Consider the following 15,553-nt stretch of genomic DNA (forward strand, 5'->3'; position numbering starts at 1 on the left):
ATAGATTTTCATATCCCTTTACATAGTATATTACCCTTTCACCATCCTCATGTACTTTCTCTGTCTCTTCATCTTCAGCTTTCAATGTCGACATGTATACCTGAATTATCGTAAACAAAAACATGCTGAATAAGGTCACTTGCAACAGTGACCGAAACGTCGGTAGTTTTATATATATATATATATATATATATATATATATATATTGACAATGCGGTCACAAATCCCGAAAATTTTTGTTGAATATCGTTTTTGGTTTGATGTCTGTTCTGGTAAGGACAGCCATATCACTAATTGTGCACAGCAACGTACTCTCTGCCCTACCTTCCTATTCATAGCAAATCCCACTCCCATTATACCATTTTCTGCTGCTGTTGATATTACCCTATACTAATCTGACCGGAAATCCTGGTATTCTTTCCTTTTCACTTCACTGTCCCCAACTATATTTAGATTAAGCCTTTGCATTTCCCTTTTCAGATTTTCTAGCTTCCCTGCCAAGTTTAAGCTTCTGACATCCAACACTGCGGCTCGTAAATCGTTATCCTTTAGTTGGTTATTCAATCTCTTTCTCATGGTCACCTACCCCTTGGCAGTCCCCCCTCGGACATCCGAATGGGCGACTATTCTGGAATCTGTCGCCAATGGAGAGATCATCATGACACTTTTTCATTTACAGACCACATGTTCTGTGGATACACATTATGTGTCTTTACTGTAGTGGTATCCAATGCCTTCTCCATCCTCATGTCTAAGATAATTGCTGATTCGTCTGCCTTTAGAGGCAGTTTCTCACCCCATTGGCAAGAGGGGGCCCGAACCTCTGCCCTCTTTGACAACGCCGTTGACAGAATGAGGGTGACTTCTTGTGCCGGAAGTCTTCGGTCACCAACGGTGATAATTAATCAAAATTTAAGCGGTGGCAGGTTTCGAAATCGGGACCGAGGCCGTTTTGATTATTAATCGAAGACGCTACTCCCGCGTTTTTTTCTCGTTTTGTTCGTTGTTGTTCGTTGCGGACATCCCACGACAACAACCCAAGTTCGTCGTTGATCCGGTCATTCAGTTTTTTATTACAGAGGGTACAGAGGGCGGCTAATCCTCTGATCGAACACGCTGAGCTACCGCGCCGGTGACACCTAGGCCGCGGGTGCCTCACGAGACCGTATAAGAAGCGTTAATGTGTTGTCGTTTTGGTGTTCCCATATCCCTTGTAACTTGGCGTGGAGCCAGACAGTGTATCTGCTACATGCAGCACCGTTGTTGGTGCAAAGTGCAGAGTGAAGCGCCGTTGGAAGTGAGATCTGTCAGAGTTTGTCGTCTGCCTATCTATCGTTGTTGTTGTCAGATTTATTTATTGCTGTACATCTGACTCCATCGTCTTGTGATTCTAAGGCGGGTCGTTATGTTCTATACATTCCAAATTTCCTCCAGTTTGGCGTTGAATATGCAGGGTGGTCAGAAACAGTCTGGAAAGTTTGTAAGGCTGATGCGGGGTAGCCTGTCCTGAAAAATAAAGGTTAAGAAAAAATACGGTACGTTGCGCCGTTTCCGAATTTATTAGCATTGAAGTTAATCAATCAGGCCGATGCGCGCGCAAATTCGAGCGACCCCCCAGAGACGGTGTCGCCAAACGTGTTCTTCATCTGAGTTTTCTTCGTTTGAGTTCCTAAAACTGAAGAAGAGATCGATGCAGAAATTGGTCACTGGACGGTAGTAAAGATCGAACCCGAGGCAAAGGCTGAGCAGTCTAGTGCTCTATCATATACGCTATGAGAACAACTGGCCTCAATTTCATCTGGTGGGCCCCGCTAATTAATTCGGAAACAGCGCTACGTTTCGAATTTTTTTCTTAACAGCTATTTTTGAGCAAAACCTACCTGCAACACCCATACGAGCTTCTCAGATTGTTTCTGTCCACGCTATATAATGTTAAAAAACTACAGAAAAATTCTGCTGCTGTGTTATAGAAAAATGTGGAAATGAAAGAACGAAATAAGAGCAAAGTAAAAGGGAAAGAATAACCCACCACTTCGAGACCTTCCGTCCCTATTGAGTTACACTGGTAATCTCCAATGCAATTTTCTATATCTTATTTTATACCTATACCACACTGTGGCGCAATAATCATGCGTAGTTCAACGGCATTAAACCCTTCGCATTACAATTTGGTTACTATGAATAAATTTTTTTGTGCCGTTCGGGCTGGTAGGTTAGAAAATTTAAAAAGGGAAATGCATAGGTTAAAGTTAGATATAGTGGGAATTACTGAAGTTCGGTGGCACGAAGAAAAACACTTCTGGTTAGGTGAATACAGGGTTATAAATACAAAATCAAATAGGGGTAATGCAGGAGTAGGTTTAATAATGAATAAAAAAATAGGAGTGCGGGTAAGCTACTACAAACAGCATAGTGAATGTATTATTGTGGCCAAGATAGACACGAAGCCCATGCCTACTACAGTAGTACAAGTTTATATGCCAACTAGCTCTGCAGATGACGAAGAAATTGAAGAAATGTATGATGAGATAAAAGAAATTATTCAGGTAGTGAAGGGAGACGAAAATGTGATAGTCATGGGTGACTGGAATTCGACAGTAGGAAAAGGTAGAGAAGGAAACGTAGTAGGTGAATATGGATTGGGGCTAAGAAATGAAAGAGGAAGCCGTCTGGTACAATTTTGCACAGAGCATAACTTAATCATAGCTAACACTTGGTTCAACGATCATAAAAGAAGGTTGTATACATGGAAGAATCCTGGAGATACTAAAAGGTATCAGATAGATTATATAATGGTAAAACAGAGATTTAGGAACCAGGTTTTAAATTGTAGGACATTTCCAGGGCCAGATGTGGACGCTGACCACAATCTATTGGTTATGAACTGTAGATTAAAACTGAAGAAATTGCAAAAAGGTGGGAATTTAAGGAGATGGGACCTGGATAAACTGACTAAACCAGATGTTCTACAGAGTTTCAGGGAGAGCATAAGGGAACAATTGACAGGAATGGGGGAAAGAAATACAGTAGAAGAAGAATGGGTAGCTCTGAGGGATGGAGTAGTGAAGGTAGCAGAGGATCAAGTAGGTAAAAAGACGAGGGCTAGTATAAATCCTTGGGTGACAGAAGAAATATTGAATTTAATTGATGAAAGGAGAAAATATAAAAATGCAGTAAATGAAGCAGGCAAAAAGGAATACAAACGTCTCAAAAATGAGATAGACAGGAAGAGCAAAATGGCTAAGCAGGCATGGCTAGAGGACAAATGTAAGGATGTAGAGGCTTATCTCACTAGGGCTAAGATAGATGCAGCCTAAAGAGACCTTTGGAGAAAAGACAGCCACTTGTATGAATATCAAGAGCTCAGATGGAAACCCAGTTCTAAGCAAAGAGGGGAAAGCAGAAAGGTGGAAGGAGTATATAGAGGATCTATACAAGGGTGATGTACTTGAGGACAATATTATGGAAATGGAAGAGGATGTAGATGAAGATGAAATGGAACATAAGATACTGCGTGAAGAGTTTGACAGAGCACTGAAAGACCTGAGTCGAAACAAGGCCCCAGGAGTAGACAACATCCCATTAGAACTACTGACGGCTTTGGGTGAGCCAGTCCTGACAAAACTCTACCCTCTGGTGAGCAAGATGTACGAGACAGGCGAAATACCCTCAGACTTCCAATCCCAAAGAAAGCAGATGTTGACAGATGTGAAAATTACCGAACTATCAGTTTAATAAGCCACAGTTGCAAAATACTAACGCGAGTTATTTACAGACGAATAGAAAAACTGGTAGAAGCCGACATCTGGGAAGATCAGTTTGGATTCCGTAGAAATGTTGGAACACGTGAGGCAATACTGACATTACGACTTATCTTAGAAGAAAGATTAAGGAAAAGCAAACCTACGTTTCTAGCATTTGTTGACTTAGAGAAAGCTTTTGACAATGTTGACTGGAATACTCTCTTTCAAATTCTAAAGGTGGCAGGGGTAAAATACAGGGAGCGAAAGGCTATTTACAATTTGTACAGAAACCCGATGGCAGTTGTAAGAGTCGGGGGACATCAGAAGGAAGCAGTGGTTGGGAAGGGAGTGAGACAGGGTTTTATCCTCTCCCCGATGTTATTCAATCTGTATATTGAGCAAGCAGTAAAGGAAACAAAAGTAAAATTTGGAGTAGGTATTAAAATCCAGGGAGAAGAAATAAAAACTTTGAGGTTTGCCGATGACATTGTAATTCTGTCAGAGACGGCAAAGGACTTGGAAGAGCAGTTGAACGGAATGGACAGTGTCTTGAAAGGAGGGTATAAGATGAACATCAACAAAAGCAAAACAAGGATAATGGAATGTAGTCGAATTAAGTCGGGTGGTGCTGAGGGAATTAGATTAGGAAACGAGACCCTTAAAGTAGTAAAAGAGTTTTGCTATTTGTGGAGAAAAATAACTGATGATGGTCGAAGTAGAGAGGATATAAAATGTAGACTGGCAATGGGAAGGAAAGCGTTTCTGAAGAAGAGAAATTTTTTAACATCGAGTATAGATTTAAGTGTCAGGAAGTCGTTTCTGAAAGTATTTGTATGGAGTGTAGCCATGTATGGAAGTGAAACATGGACAATAAATAGTTTGGACAAGAAGAGAATGGAAGTTTTTGAAATGTGGTGCTACAGAAGGATGTTGAAGATTAGGTGGGTAGATCACGTAACTAATGAGGAGGTATTGAATAGGATTGGGGAGAAGAGAAGTTTGTGGCACAACTTAACTAGAAGAAGGGATCAGTTGGTAGGACATGTCCTGAGGTATCTAGGGATCACAAATTTAGTACTGGAGGGAAGCGTAGAGGGTAAAAATCGTAGGGGGAGACCAATAAATGAATATACTAAGCAGATTCAGAAGGATGTAGGTTGCAGTAGGTACTGGGAGATGAAGGAGCTTGCACAGGATAGATTAGCATGGAGAGCTGCATCAAACCAGTCTCAGGACTGAAGATCACAACAACAACAACGAACAACTGTGTCCTCGAAATGAACACGTTATATCATTAATTAAGCTACTGATTAGCATCCGATTACGACTCACCATCATCTCCTTCCGAACGTAGAATGTCCGATGAGTTTTTTCCTGTGTTCCGTTCTTTAATTTCTTCTGGAGGTTATACTACTGCAGCTGTTCTTCTTGTAGACCTGATATTAACCTATTTGTTTACAGCCTGTACTACATCATGACTACTGTTGTGTTCCATGCTGTCAAACTGATACTACAGCCCTCTTGATATTCTATTGGCAGAAAACTTCCGTATACTGACCTGCGCTGTCGAAGGTCAAGTCATTCAGTCCGCTTCGCCATTATATTTTGTGTAAATTACAGCGAAGCTCCCCATGTTCAGACGTCCATGTTTCTCCACAAGTGCATAGAGCTGTTGGCCGTCTCCTCATTCTAAGTCATGTCCAGTAAAGAAGTGCGCAGTTCCCTTGGTTAATTCATGTACGCACGCCCGTAGTCTGTCTTAAAGACTTGGGAAAAAGTTACACACAGTGGCCAGAAAGCCGCTATATACGTACAATCATTTCATTGTAAATTTAATTACGTAGTTCCTTGTCCAGAACGTCTGTACGTGCACGACTGTAATCCGTGCACATCTTGATAAGCCTCTACGTCCTTCCACACATCCGCTCCAGCAGAAAATTCCAAGTTCCGCAGCACATTTTCTGGCCTACATGCAGAGTGAACATATCACTGACACACTATCTTCAGCACATGTTTCCGTTCGGGTTGATGGACGACCATAGTGCGGGCAACCAAAATACTTCCCAGACAAAAAGCTTTCGTCTTCCACGTGATCAAAGTCTGACAACTCGGTGGCTCCTTACCAAATAATTCACGGAAACCATTGTCACCGTGTTATTTATTAGTTGTTAGGCTTCCGTTCATGGACCCCACAGACTTGTCAATAAGCGCTGCCACAGACTGTAGTCGCCGATATCTGCCAGAGCCGGCTGGAGTGCTCAGAGCCATTTGAACCATTTTGAACTGTTCATCAGACACTGAAAGACGAATGATGAACTATTCAACACGCACACTTTATTCTTCTCCCCGAGTAATCACGTGGCAGTCACGTTGCAAGTCATCAGATGAGTACTGTTGCCCTATCATTTTACACTGATGTATAAGTTTAGTTCAAATGTTAATGGACTTTCTGGGCACCCTGTACATACGTCTACTGGTTTCAGTTGTGCTGCTGGAGTGTTTATTAAATGGGTGACGACTGCTGTGTTCAGCTTGTGTGGCGATGTTTTGACTGCTGGAACAACGTCTGTTCTAGACCTATTATTTCATGCAGCTACACTTAACACGGCATCTTCAACGCCTCCTTATTAGAATGATGTAGAGATTCAACCTTGCAACTCTTGTGATTTATCTCTGGATCCATTTATGATGGCCCTATCCTTCCTCGACATCAAACTTCTTTGTTACTTGCAGTTTTCTATAAGTTAAACAAAACACTATTTCGCTACTTAAATAAAGTGTAGATTGGTTCCAGTTAACTATTTATACTGTCGCAAACTTTTATAAACGGTTACACGTTACAAGGGAAGTTACTACTCCCAGAACCAACTAATAATTGCTGTATCAAAGACATCACATTAACGTGTCTGTGAATAATATATAACAATAATCGCTTATTTATGTCACATTCGTCTTCCTTGGTGCCGGAGATCTTCCGTGGTACGAGAACTCCTCCTTCATTCCTCCTTACTGCTCAGAGATTACAAATGCTCTCCAGCAGGTAGACTCCGCACCTGTTGAGTAATCCTTTTCCACAGTATATGGCCCGTTGTCTACAAACTAATTGTGACCACGCATATCTTTACTCTCAGCTCTATATTTGACTACGTGGTACATGCGCTCCCGTGAATGGTACGGATCACAACAATGTCTGTAAAGCTCTTTTTATATTATTTTAGTCGTTTTACGACTATAGAATTCGAATATGGGAGCTTTTCATAGGGGACATGCTCTGTTATGAAACAAACCTGATCATGAGCCTGATGCGAACAAAAATCTCTTATACTTATCAGGTGTTGAAGTACGTCAGTTACGAAATGGAAGATGTCATTTTTAGATAATAACAGCAGAATTCAATATTACTTCTTTTTATTATTTCCTTAGAACATAACACTCCCCACAACAAAGCCTAGGCTCATCCACTATTGTATCAACAGTTAAGCTCATTTTACATTCATTCTGGAATAACCACATATGTACTACATTTCCACAATAATATAACAGGTTATGATTGACGACTAGCAATATTGTCTCCCATAGAAATTACTGATTATCAACACGATACCGTCTCGTCCACAACTTCTATAAATTTTACTGCGAGCCTTTCCTTGAACAAACTGAATCACTGAAATAATTTTACTCTATGAATAATGTTTTCAACTTTTATTCACATTTTATAGCAAATTCTTCCGATCATTGCGTTTGACCAGTTGCTCTTGCGCATTGCTGACGATAAATACGAGGGTGGTGTGATAAGTCTGGTAAATTTCCTTGAAACAATGGAACATTTTGTTGTGCCTTCATGGTTGGTAAGCTTGATTATTCCAAGGATCGTATGAAGAATTTCAACAATTTGCAGTGTACAGTTCATTGTTGACAGCCGTCTGAATTGATCAGTATGTCGACTGCGACTGAAGTTGGAGAAGTTTCGTGCTGTTCTTAAACATTGAAATTTGAAGGGATGGACTGCCACTCAAATCGAAACAGAGATGAATTTCGCGCGGACTCTGCAGTATCATTGAAGACCATTTACTTCTTGATTAATGAATTTATATATGGTCGGACAAGCACCGAAGACGAAAGCCGCTCTGTTGAGGTCACAGCGAAGGAAACCAATGACTAAATTCATTATATGGTAATGCAAGATCGCCGAATAAAAATTAATGAGATTTCTGAGAATTTAGGCATGTCAACTCAGCGAAAAAGCGCATCCGGCACAACATTTCAACACAGTAGCGGGCGATGCTTAATCACAATCCGCAAGAATGTTTTCACCAATTTGTGTTATTGAGTCCTGGAGCCATCGTCACACTAGAGTCAAAATAACAGTCAAAACAATGGACATAGGTTGATGAAATTGGGTAAGGTGGTGGCCACTGTTTTTGGGGTTCCCAGAAAATGATCTTCATAAATTACTTGGAAAAAAGCATAACTGTAAGTGGACCTTTTGATGCTTCATTGTTAGGGCGTTTGAAACTTGCTTTGGCTGAATAAGACCAAGGTTTTTACCCAAAAAAAAGTGCTCTTTCACCAGTATAAAGCACCATCCTGCACATTAACGATAACAATGGCGAAAGTTCATGAACTGGGCTTTGAGTTAGTTGCTCATCGGCCCTATCACCATACTTAGTAATAATAACATTGGCCACAACATCTTGGTAGATGATTGTTACAGCGTCTGTATGTTTGTCAGTTATATTTCTTCATATGGCTTATCAAACCAATGGCAGCACGGCATCTCTTGCTGCATGTATCGCAAGTATTTCTAGCTGCTGAGACAGGAGCAGTGGTAGCAAAGCGAAACGTTCTCTGCCTTAATCTGTCTAACAAGCCTTTATCATGCTTCGACGTTCCAAATGGTTCAAATGGTTCTGAGCACTATGGGACTTAAAATTTGCGGTCATCAGCCCCCTAGAACTACTTAAACCTAACTAACCTAAGGACATCACACACATCCATGCCCGAGGCAGGATTCGAACCTGCGACCGTAGCGGTCACGCGGTTCCAGACTCCGTCGTTCCAGATGATATATCATTACGCCACTCTGGCCTCATGCTAGTCCATGTCTCCCACCTGTTGATGATGATGATGCTAAAACTCTCTATATCTCGTTTACGGGAGACCTTGAACCTCAATACAGAACGTTCTACTCTTCTTTTAGCTGTAGAAATCTCTCCAAGCATTACCTCAGGTGATAATCTCTCAGGGTCCATACGGTAGACGTGTCCCAGCCAGCGGAGTCGTCTCTGCTTCAAGACAGCTGAAAGGCTGTTACAGATAGTTTTAGATAGTACTGCTCCTTCCACGTTACTTTGAGGATGGATCTCAGGCACTGCATGTGGAAAGCATTAAGGCGACGTTCTTGTTTGGCATAAGTAGTCCACGTTTCCAACGCATACAAAAGGATGGAGATAACCCAAGCTTGACGTACAAGAATTTTGGTGGTCGAAGAGAGTTTGTTGTTTTTCCAAACACGTGTAGAGAGCTTGCCAAAAGTTGTCGCAGATCTTAGAATGCGAGCATCAGTCATCTTGTCAACAGACGTGTTTGATTCTATAGTGGATTCAAAATAGCAAAAGTTATCCACGACTTGCAGAATAGTTCCATCTATTGTGATATGCAACCGTGTAATAGTACCCTGAACCATAATTAAGATCTTACTGCTGTTTACACTCATCGAGAATAGAGCATCTATGACTAAGTCGTGATACTAGCTCTTGCAGCTCTTCTGCAGAGTTCGCAACATTTGCAGCGTCTTCAGCATATAGGAGCTCACGAGCGATTATCTCGTGGCCCTTTGTCTTACTCTTTAGAAGACAGTCGTTGAACAGCCTTCCATCTTGCCTAGTATGCAGGTGTACCGAAACACTGCAATTCTCAAAAGCCATTTGGAGCAGAGCCGAGAAGAAAATTCCGAAAAGTATAGGTGCCAACACACAGCTTTGTCTTACGCCAAAGTCCACATTGAATGGTTTAGATGTACTACCACTGAAGATTACAGAGCCGTGCATATTGTCATGAACAGGTCTTATTAAGAACAACCAAGTTCGTAGACATCAAATTTTTTTCAGTATGCTGTAGAGTCCCGCCCCACTGGCGGTGTCAAAGGCTTTGTTGAGATTGATAAAAGCCACATATAATGACACGCCATGTTCGCGGCACTTTTCTTGTAGCTGACGCAAGGTGAATGACATGTCACTTGTGGATCTGACAGCTCGAAATCCTCACTGTCACGCAGGGCAGACCCGAGCAGCCAAAGATTCCAGTCTTTTGAGGATTATCCTCGCATGCACCAATCCAGTAATGCTCAGACGAGATATTCCTCTACAGTTGTTACAGTCACCTCTGTCGCCTTTTCCGTTATAGACTGTTACGAAATTTGCATCTCGCATGCCTTGAGGTATTGTGCCTTCTTCCCAGAACTGCAGGAGAATTTGTTACAAGCACAGTCAAGTTTGATTATTTCAGCCAGTAAGCTACCACAGCCTTTACTCTTGCCTATCTTTAGACTTTTAAGTTTGAGAGATTTTAAAATCGCCATACTTAGTCCCAAGTGATTTCTTCCTGTTCGCTAACTTCAGAATTTCGATTGATGGGAAGAAATTTTCACCAAATGAGGAAGTGTTAGTTGCAACCAACGAGTATTTTGAAGATTTTAATGGGACCAATTTTTCTGATGTGATGAAAAAGCTGGAGGATCACTGGACCAAATGCGTGTCTCTGAAAGGAGACTATGTTGAGAAGTAAGAAGAGTTTTTTATGAAACAAACATTTACTTTTGCTTTTTTACCAGGCTCATCAAACCACCCTCGTAGCAAGACGGCTTCCCCTCTGGAGGAAAAGCGCGCCCAACTTCGAAAATTGGAGAATCCAGGGAAGCATAGGGAGTACGATATGACTAAGCCTTAACACCTCAGGTAGCAGTACTCCTTACATGCCTTTCATCTGTTCTCCAGGCCAATAGCTAAATTTGGTGACTTAAGTTTATCTGTATAATCACTTGCACTCGGTCGAGTCTGCCTGGACTTAAGCAATGACGTTCTGCTCTGAAGAGGGTGAACATTAATAATTCCGAAAGACCGGTGAGACGGATTTCTGGCTGGAAATGGAGGAGAAAAGGTCCTATGTACATGTGTCGGAGAATGCATCGTTGCCACGTTAGGTGGCGCTGACGAGTGTCTGACGACATGCCGTGTGTTCCTTGTGTGCTGCAGGCTGCGTGATTGACGCAGCGTAGTGTAGACAGCAGAATGGTCCGATACTCATGTCGGGAACAGGCCGAGATGGTGTTTGCGCATAGCCGAGATGGAACGGTCGAGAGGCAGCACGACTATACCAAAACAAGTACCCTCACAGACACCAACCGCATCGCGCAACATTTCAAGCCCTTTTCGGGCTTTTGTGGTCGTGGGCCGTTTCAGACAGACAAACGTGCAGGAAGGCGGACTGTGATGTTATGACAGATGGCCACTTGTTACGACTTCTGCACCTCTTGTTATGGCCGTTTGCTACTTGTTAGCAGCAGACACAGTGGCTGCGCCAAAGACTGAGACGGCTTGGAGTTTTATAATTATTTATTGAACTTTCTTTACAATTTCTCCCTCGTCGTAACTGCCCAGCCCTGCGGATCCCTCCGCCTGGCTGCTGCTGTGTAGAATGTCCGACAATGCGCGCAATGCGCTCCGCTGATCGCACTGGGGAGCATCAGGCCAGCAGTGCTCCGCTGAAGCCAGGATGCCCTGAGGTTGAGATGGACTCGTCGCCGCTCGGCAGCCGCGTCGTCGTGAGGTCAGCTGCCAACGCCTGCTGCACCGGCGGCTGGGAAGCCGTCAGTCGCGATATCCGTGAGGTCTCGTCATGGGAGGACCACGCAGCGTGGCCGGGTTTGCCGTGAAGTCCCCTAGAATCCTTACCAGGTGGGACTGACGGAGGACATCGAAAGGGTGCAAAAAAGGGCAGCTCGGTTTGTACACTCCTGGAAATTGAAATAAGAACACCGTGAATTCATTGTCCCAGGAAGGGGAAACTTTATTGACACATTCCTGGGGTCAGATACATCACATGATCACACTGACAGAACCACAGGCACATAGACACAGGCAACAGAGCATGCACAATGTCGGCACTAGTACAGTGTATATCCACCTTTCGCAGCAATGCAGGCTGCTATTCTCCCATGGAGACGATCGTAGAGATGCTGGATGTAGTCCTGTGGAACGGCTTGCCATGCCATTTCCACCTGGCGCCTCAGTTGGACCAGCGTTTGTGCTGGACGTGCAGACCGCGTGAGACGACGATTCATCCAGTCCCAAACATGCTCAATGGGGGACACATCCGGAGATCTTGCTGGCCAGGGTAGTTGACTTACACCTTCTAGAGCACGTTGGGTGGCACGGGATACATGCGGACGTGCATTGTCCTGTTGGAACAGCAAGTTCCCTTGCCGGTCTAGGAATGGTAGAACGATGAGTTCGATGACGTTTTGGATGTACCGTGCACTATTCAGTGTCCCCTCGACGATCACCAGAGGTGTACGGCCAGTGTAAGAGATCGCTCCCCACACCATGATGCCGGGTGTTGGCCCTGTGTGCCTGGGTCGAATGCAGCCCTGATTGTAGCGCTCACCTGCATGGCACCAAACACGCATACGACCATCATTGGCACCAAGGCAGAAGCGACTCTCATCGCTGAAGATGACATGTCTCCATTCGTCCCTCCATTCACGCCTGTCGCGACACCACTGGAGGCGGGCTGCACGATGTTGGGGCGTGAGCGGAAGACGGCCTAACGGTGTGCGGGACCGTAGCCCAGCTTCATGGAGACGGTTGCGAATGGTCCTCGCCGATACCCCAGGAGCAACAGTGTCCCTAATTTTCTGGGAAGTGGCGGTGCGGTCCCCTACGGCACTGCGTAGGATCCTACGGTCTTGGCGTGCATCCGTGCGTCGCTGCTGTCCGGTCCCAGGTCGACGGGCACGTGCACCTTCCGACGACCACTGGCGATAACATCGATGTACTGTGGAGACCTCACACCCCACGTGTTGAGCAATTCGGCGGTACGTCCACCCGGCCTCCCGCATGCCCACTATACGCCCTCGCTCAAAGTCCACGTCCACGCTGTCGCGGCATGCTACCAGTGTTAAAGATTGCGATGGAGCTCCGTATGCCACGGCAAACTGGCTGACACTGTCGGCGGCGGTGCACAAATGCTGCGCAGCTAGCGCCATTCGACAGCCAACACCGCGGTTCCTGGTGTGTCCGCTGTGCCGTGCGTGTGATCATTGCTTGTACAGCCCTCTCGCAGTGTCCGGAGCAAGTATGGTGGGTCTGACACACCGGTGTCAATGTGTTCTTTTTTCCATTTCCAGGACTGTATTACACGTAATAGGGGAGAGAGTGTGTCAGATATGATACGCGAGTTGGGATGGAAGTCATGAAAGCAAAGACGTTTTTCGTCGCGGCGAGACCTTTTTACGAAATTTCAGTCACCAACTTTCTCTTTCGAATGCGAAAACATTTTGTTGAGCCGAACCTACATAGGTAGGAATGATCATCAAAATAAAATAAGAGAAATCAGAGCTCGAACAGAAAGGTTTAGGTGTTCGTTTTTCCCGACCGCTGTTCGGAGTTGGAATGGTTGAGAGATAGTACGATTGTGGTTCGATGAACCCTCTGCCAAGCACTTAAATTTGAATTGCAGAGTAGTCATGTAGATGTAGATGTAGAAGTCCGGACGTCAGTCCCCGGCGGCGCCTGTGACCAAGACCGCGCTGCGGCCGGTCCTGCTGGAAGTTCTCGCTGTAGTTAGTCAGCCTTGATGCCGACCAAACTTGGGCCGACCTTCAGAGCTGAAGTTGACATCTGCGGCGAACGGATGACTCCAGCGAGCTGGAACAGACTTCCGGAATCGTCACCTACGAAGATTGAATATTCGGACACGGACCACGTCCGTCCTCAGATCCGAACTGCTTCCTAATGGCATCTGTCTGTTGCTGCCTGCGCTCCACTAGTTATATCCGGCAGGATGACGTTTTTTCCCCTCGGTGGTAGCTTTTTGTTATTACTCCTGCAGTATATTGCTGTGTAACTTAGCGTGCTGGCCTCACTTCCCCTTACTCAGCATCTCCAGGCTTCGCTCGCCGCTCGGTCTGTGTGCATCCTTACCTGTTGGTAGACTGCTGCTGTCAGCAAGGCAATCTGTGCAGCAATTACTTCGCAATGCCGCAATCGCCGGCTGCATCTGTTTTGCCATTCTCCACTGTGTGAAGCAACGCTTATTACATGTGGCCGCAACAGTAAGTACACCAGATGTGGAGGCTCTGGTTGTACACTGATGTTGATACGAACCGTAGTAGCCGGCCGTGGTGGCCGTGCGGTTCTGGGCGCTTCAGCCTGGAACCGCAGGACCGCTACGGTCGCAGGTTCAAATCCTGCCTCGGGCATGGATGTGTGTGATGTCCTTAGGTTAGTTAGGTTTAAGTAGTTCTAAGTTCTAGGGGACTGATGACCTCAGAAGTTAAGTCCCATAGTGCTCAGAGCCATTTGAACCATTTTTTTGAACCGTAGTACAAGCTCCAGACCAGTGGCCCACCAACATGGTGTAAGCCAGAGAACGATTATGTGTATCCTCTACTGTCCCTATCAGCTGCATTCCCCTGGAGGCTGCTTTGAGTATGTCCTGGGACACGGATGCGATGCAGATCTCTACTGTGTTCCGGGACGATCTGTTTTTGCCCGCTCACGGTCTGTTTCAGGTCAAATATTCACAGGACCTTTTTCCTCATTTTCTAGTCAGAAATGCGGACCTACAGTTTGTCGCTTCTGTTAATGTTCACCCTGTACACAGCGCGGGGCTTTGTTTCCATAATGACCCTCGTACTGCGGCAGTGCGACGGCAGCGGGGACGCGACCGAGCGGCGCGTGCTGTGCGGGCTGGCCCTGGCGCTGCTGGAGCTGCGGCTGTCGGCGGAGTGTGTGGGCGGCGTGGGGCAGCTGCGGGCGGCGGCCGAGGCGCTGTCCGGCCTGAGCGCGGCGCTGCACGAGCACGGCCGCAGCCAGCTGCTGCTGCAGCTGCACCTCGTGCGCGAGGTGCTGGACGCGCCCTTCGGCTCGTGACCGGCCGAGGGGGCCGCGACGTTACCCAGACTGCCGACCGGCAGTGCGTCACTACTCCTTTGTACTAAAGTTCAATTCAGATCGGCCGTTCTCAAATACGGCCACTTCCGGAATCCGTAGCGAGGCGCACATTCGTGTATGATAAGTGCAAATTCTCAGCCTCCAGTCTCTCGTCTTTCACTGTCTCTGACACAGTAATTCTTCCACGATCCGTACATATTCATTGTTGTAGTAGCACCGATCACGTCTGGTAGAGCTTCACAGTTGCAGTAAAACTGAAATCAAAGTGTACTCTATTCCACGTACCGGTTCACATCAAATTTAAGATATATCCCGATTTCGTCTCATGTTCACAGTAATAAAATCGTGTGTATCAGAAATGTGGTTTCTCATTTATATAACGGCTTTCGAAAAGTTTGTATTTGAGGGCGTTACTACAGCGTATATGCAACGTAGCACGGCTTCGATGCGGATATTCACACTTGAGGTGACAAAGGTCACAGGATACAATGTTAACTGGAATGTTGTTCTTCAAATTCTGAAGGTGGCAGGGGCAAAATACAGGGAGCGAAAAGCTATGTACTTTTTGTACAGAAAACAGATGGCAGTTATAAGAGTCGAGGGGCATGAAAGAGAAGCAGTGGTTGGGAAGGGAGT

At 45.1% G+C, this 15,553-nt stretch overlaps 1 protein-coding gene across 1 annotated transcript in view; it reads left to right on the forward strand.

Annotated features, from left to right (window-relative positions):
* The window catches only part of LOC126365860 (uncharacterized), a 226,585-nt gene extending 211,308 nt beyond the window's left edge, over nt 1-15,277 (forward strand). Inside the window, exon 9 of the mRNA XM_050008526.1 lies at nt 14,669-15,277. Coding sequence (XP_049864483.1) covers nt 14,669-14,896 — 228 coding nt within the window. The 3' untranslated portion in view covers nt 14,897-15,277. The remainder of the gene's footprint in view (nt 1-14,668) is intronic.
* The last annotated feature ends 276 nt before the right edge of the window (nt 15,278-15,553 follow it).

The sequence above is a fragment of the Schistocerca gregaria genome, chromosome 4, assembly GCF_023897955.1.
Source record: "Schistocerca gregaria isolate iqSchGreg1 chromosome 4, iqSchGreg1.2, whole genome shotgun sequence".
Classification (NCBI taxonomy): domain Eukaryota; kingdom Metazoa; phylum Arthropoda; class Insecta; order Orthoptera; family Acrididae; genus Schistocerca; species Schistocerca gregaria.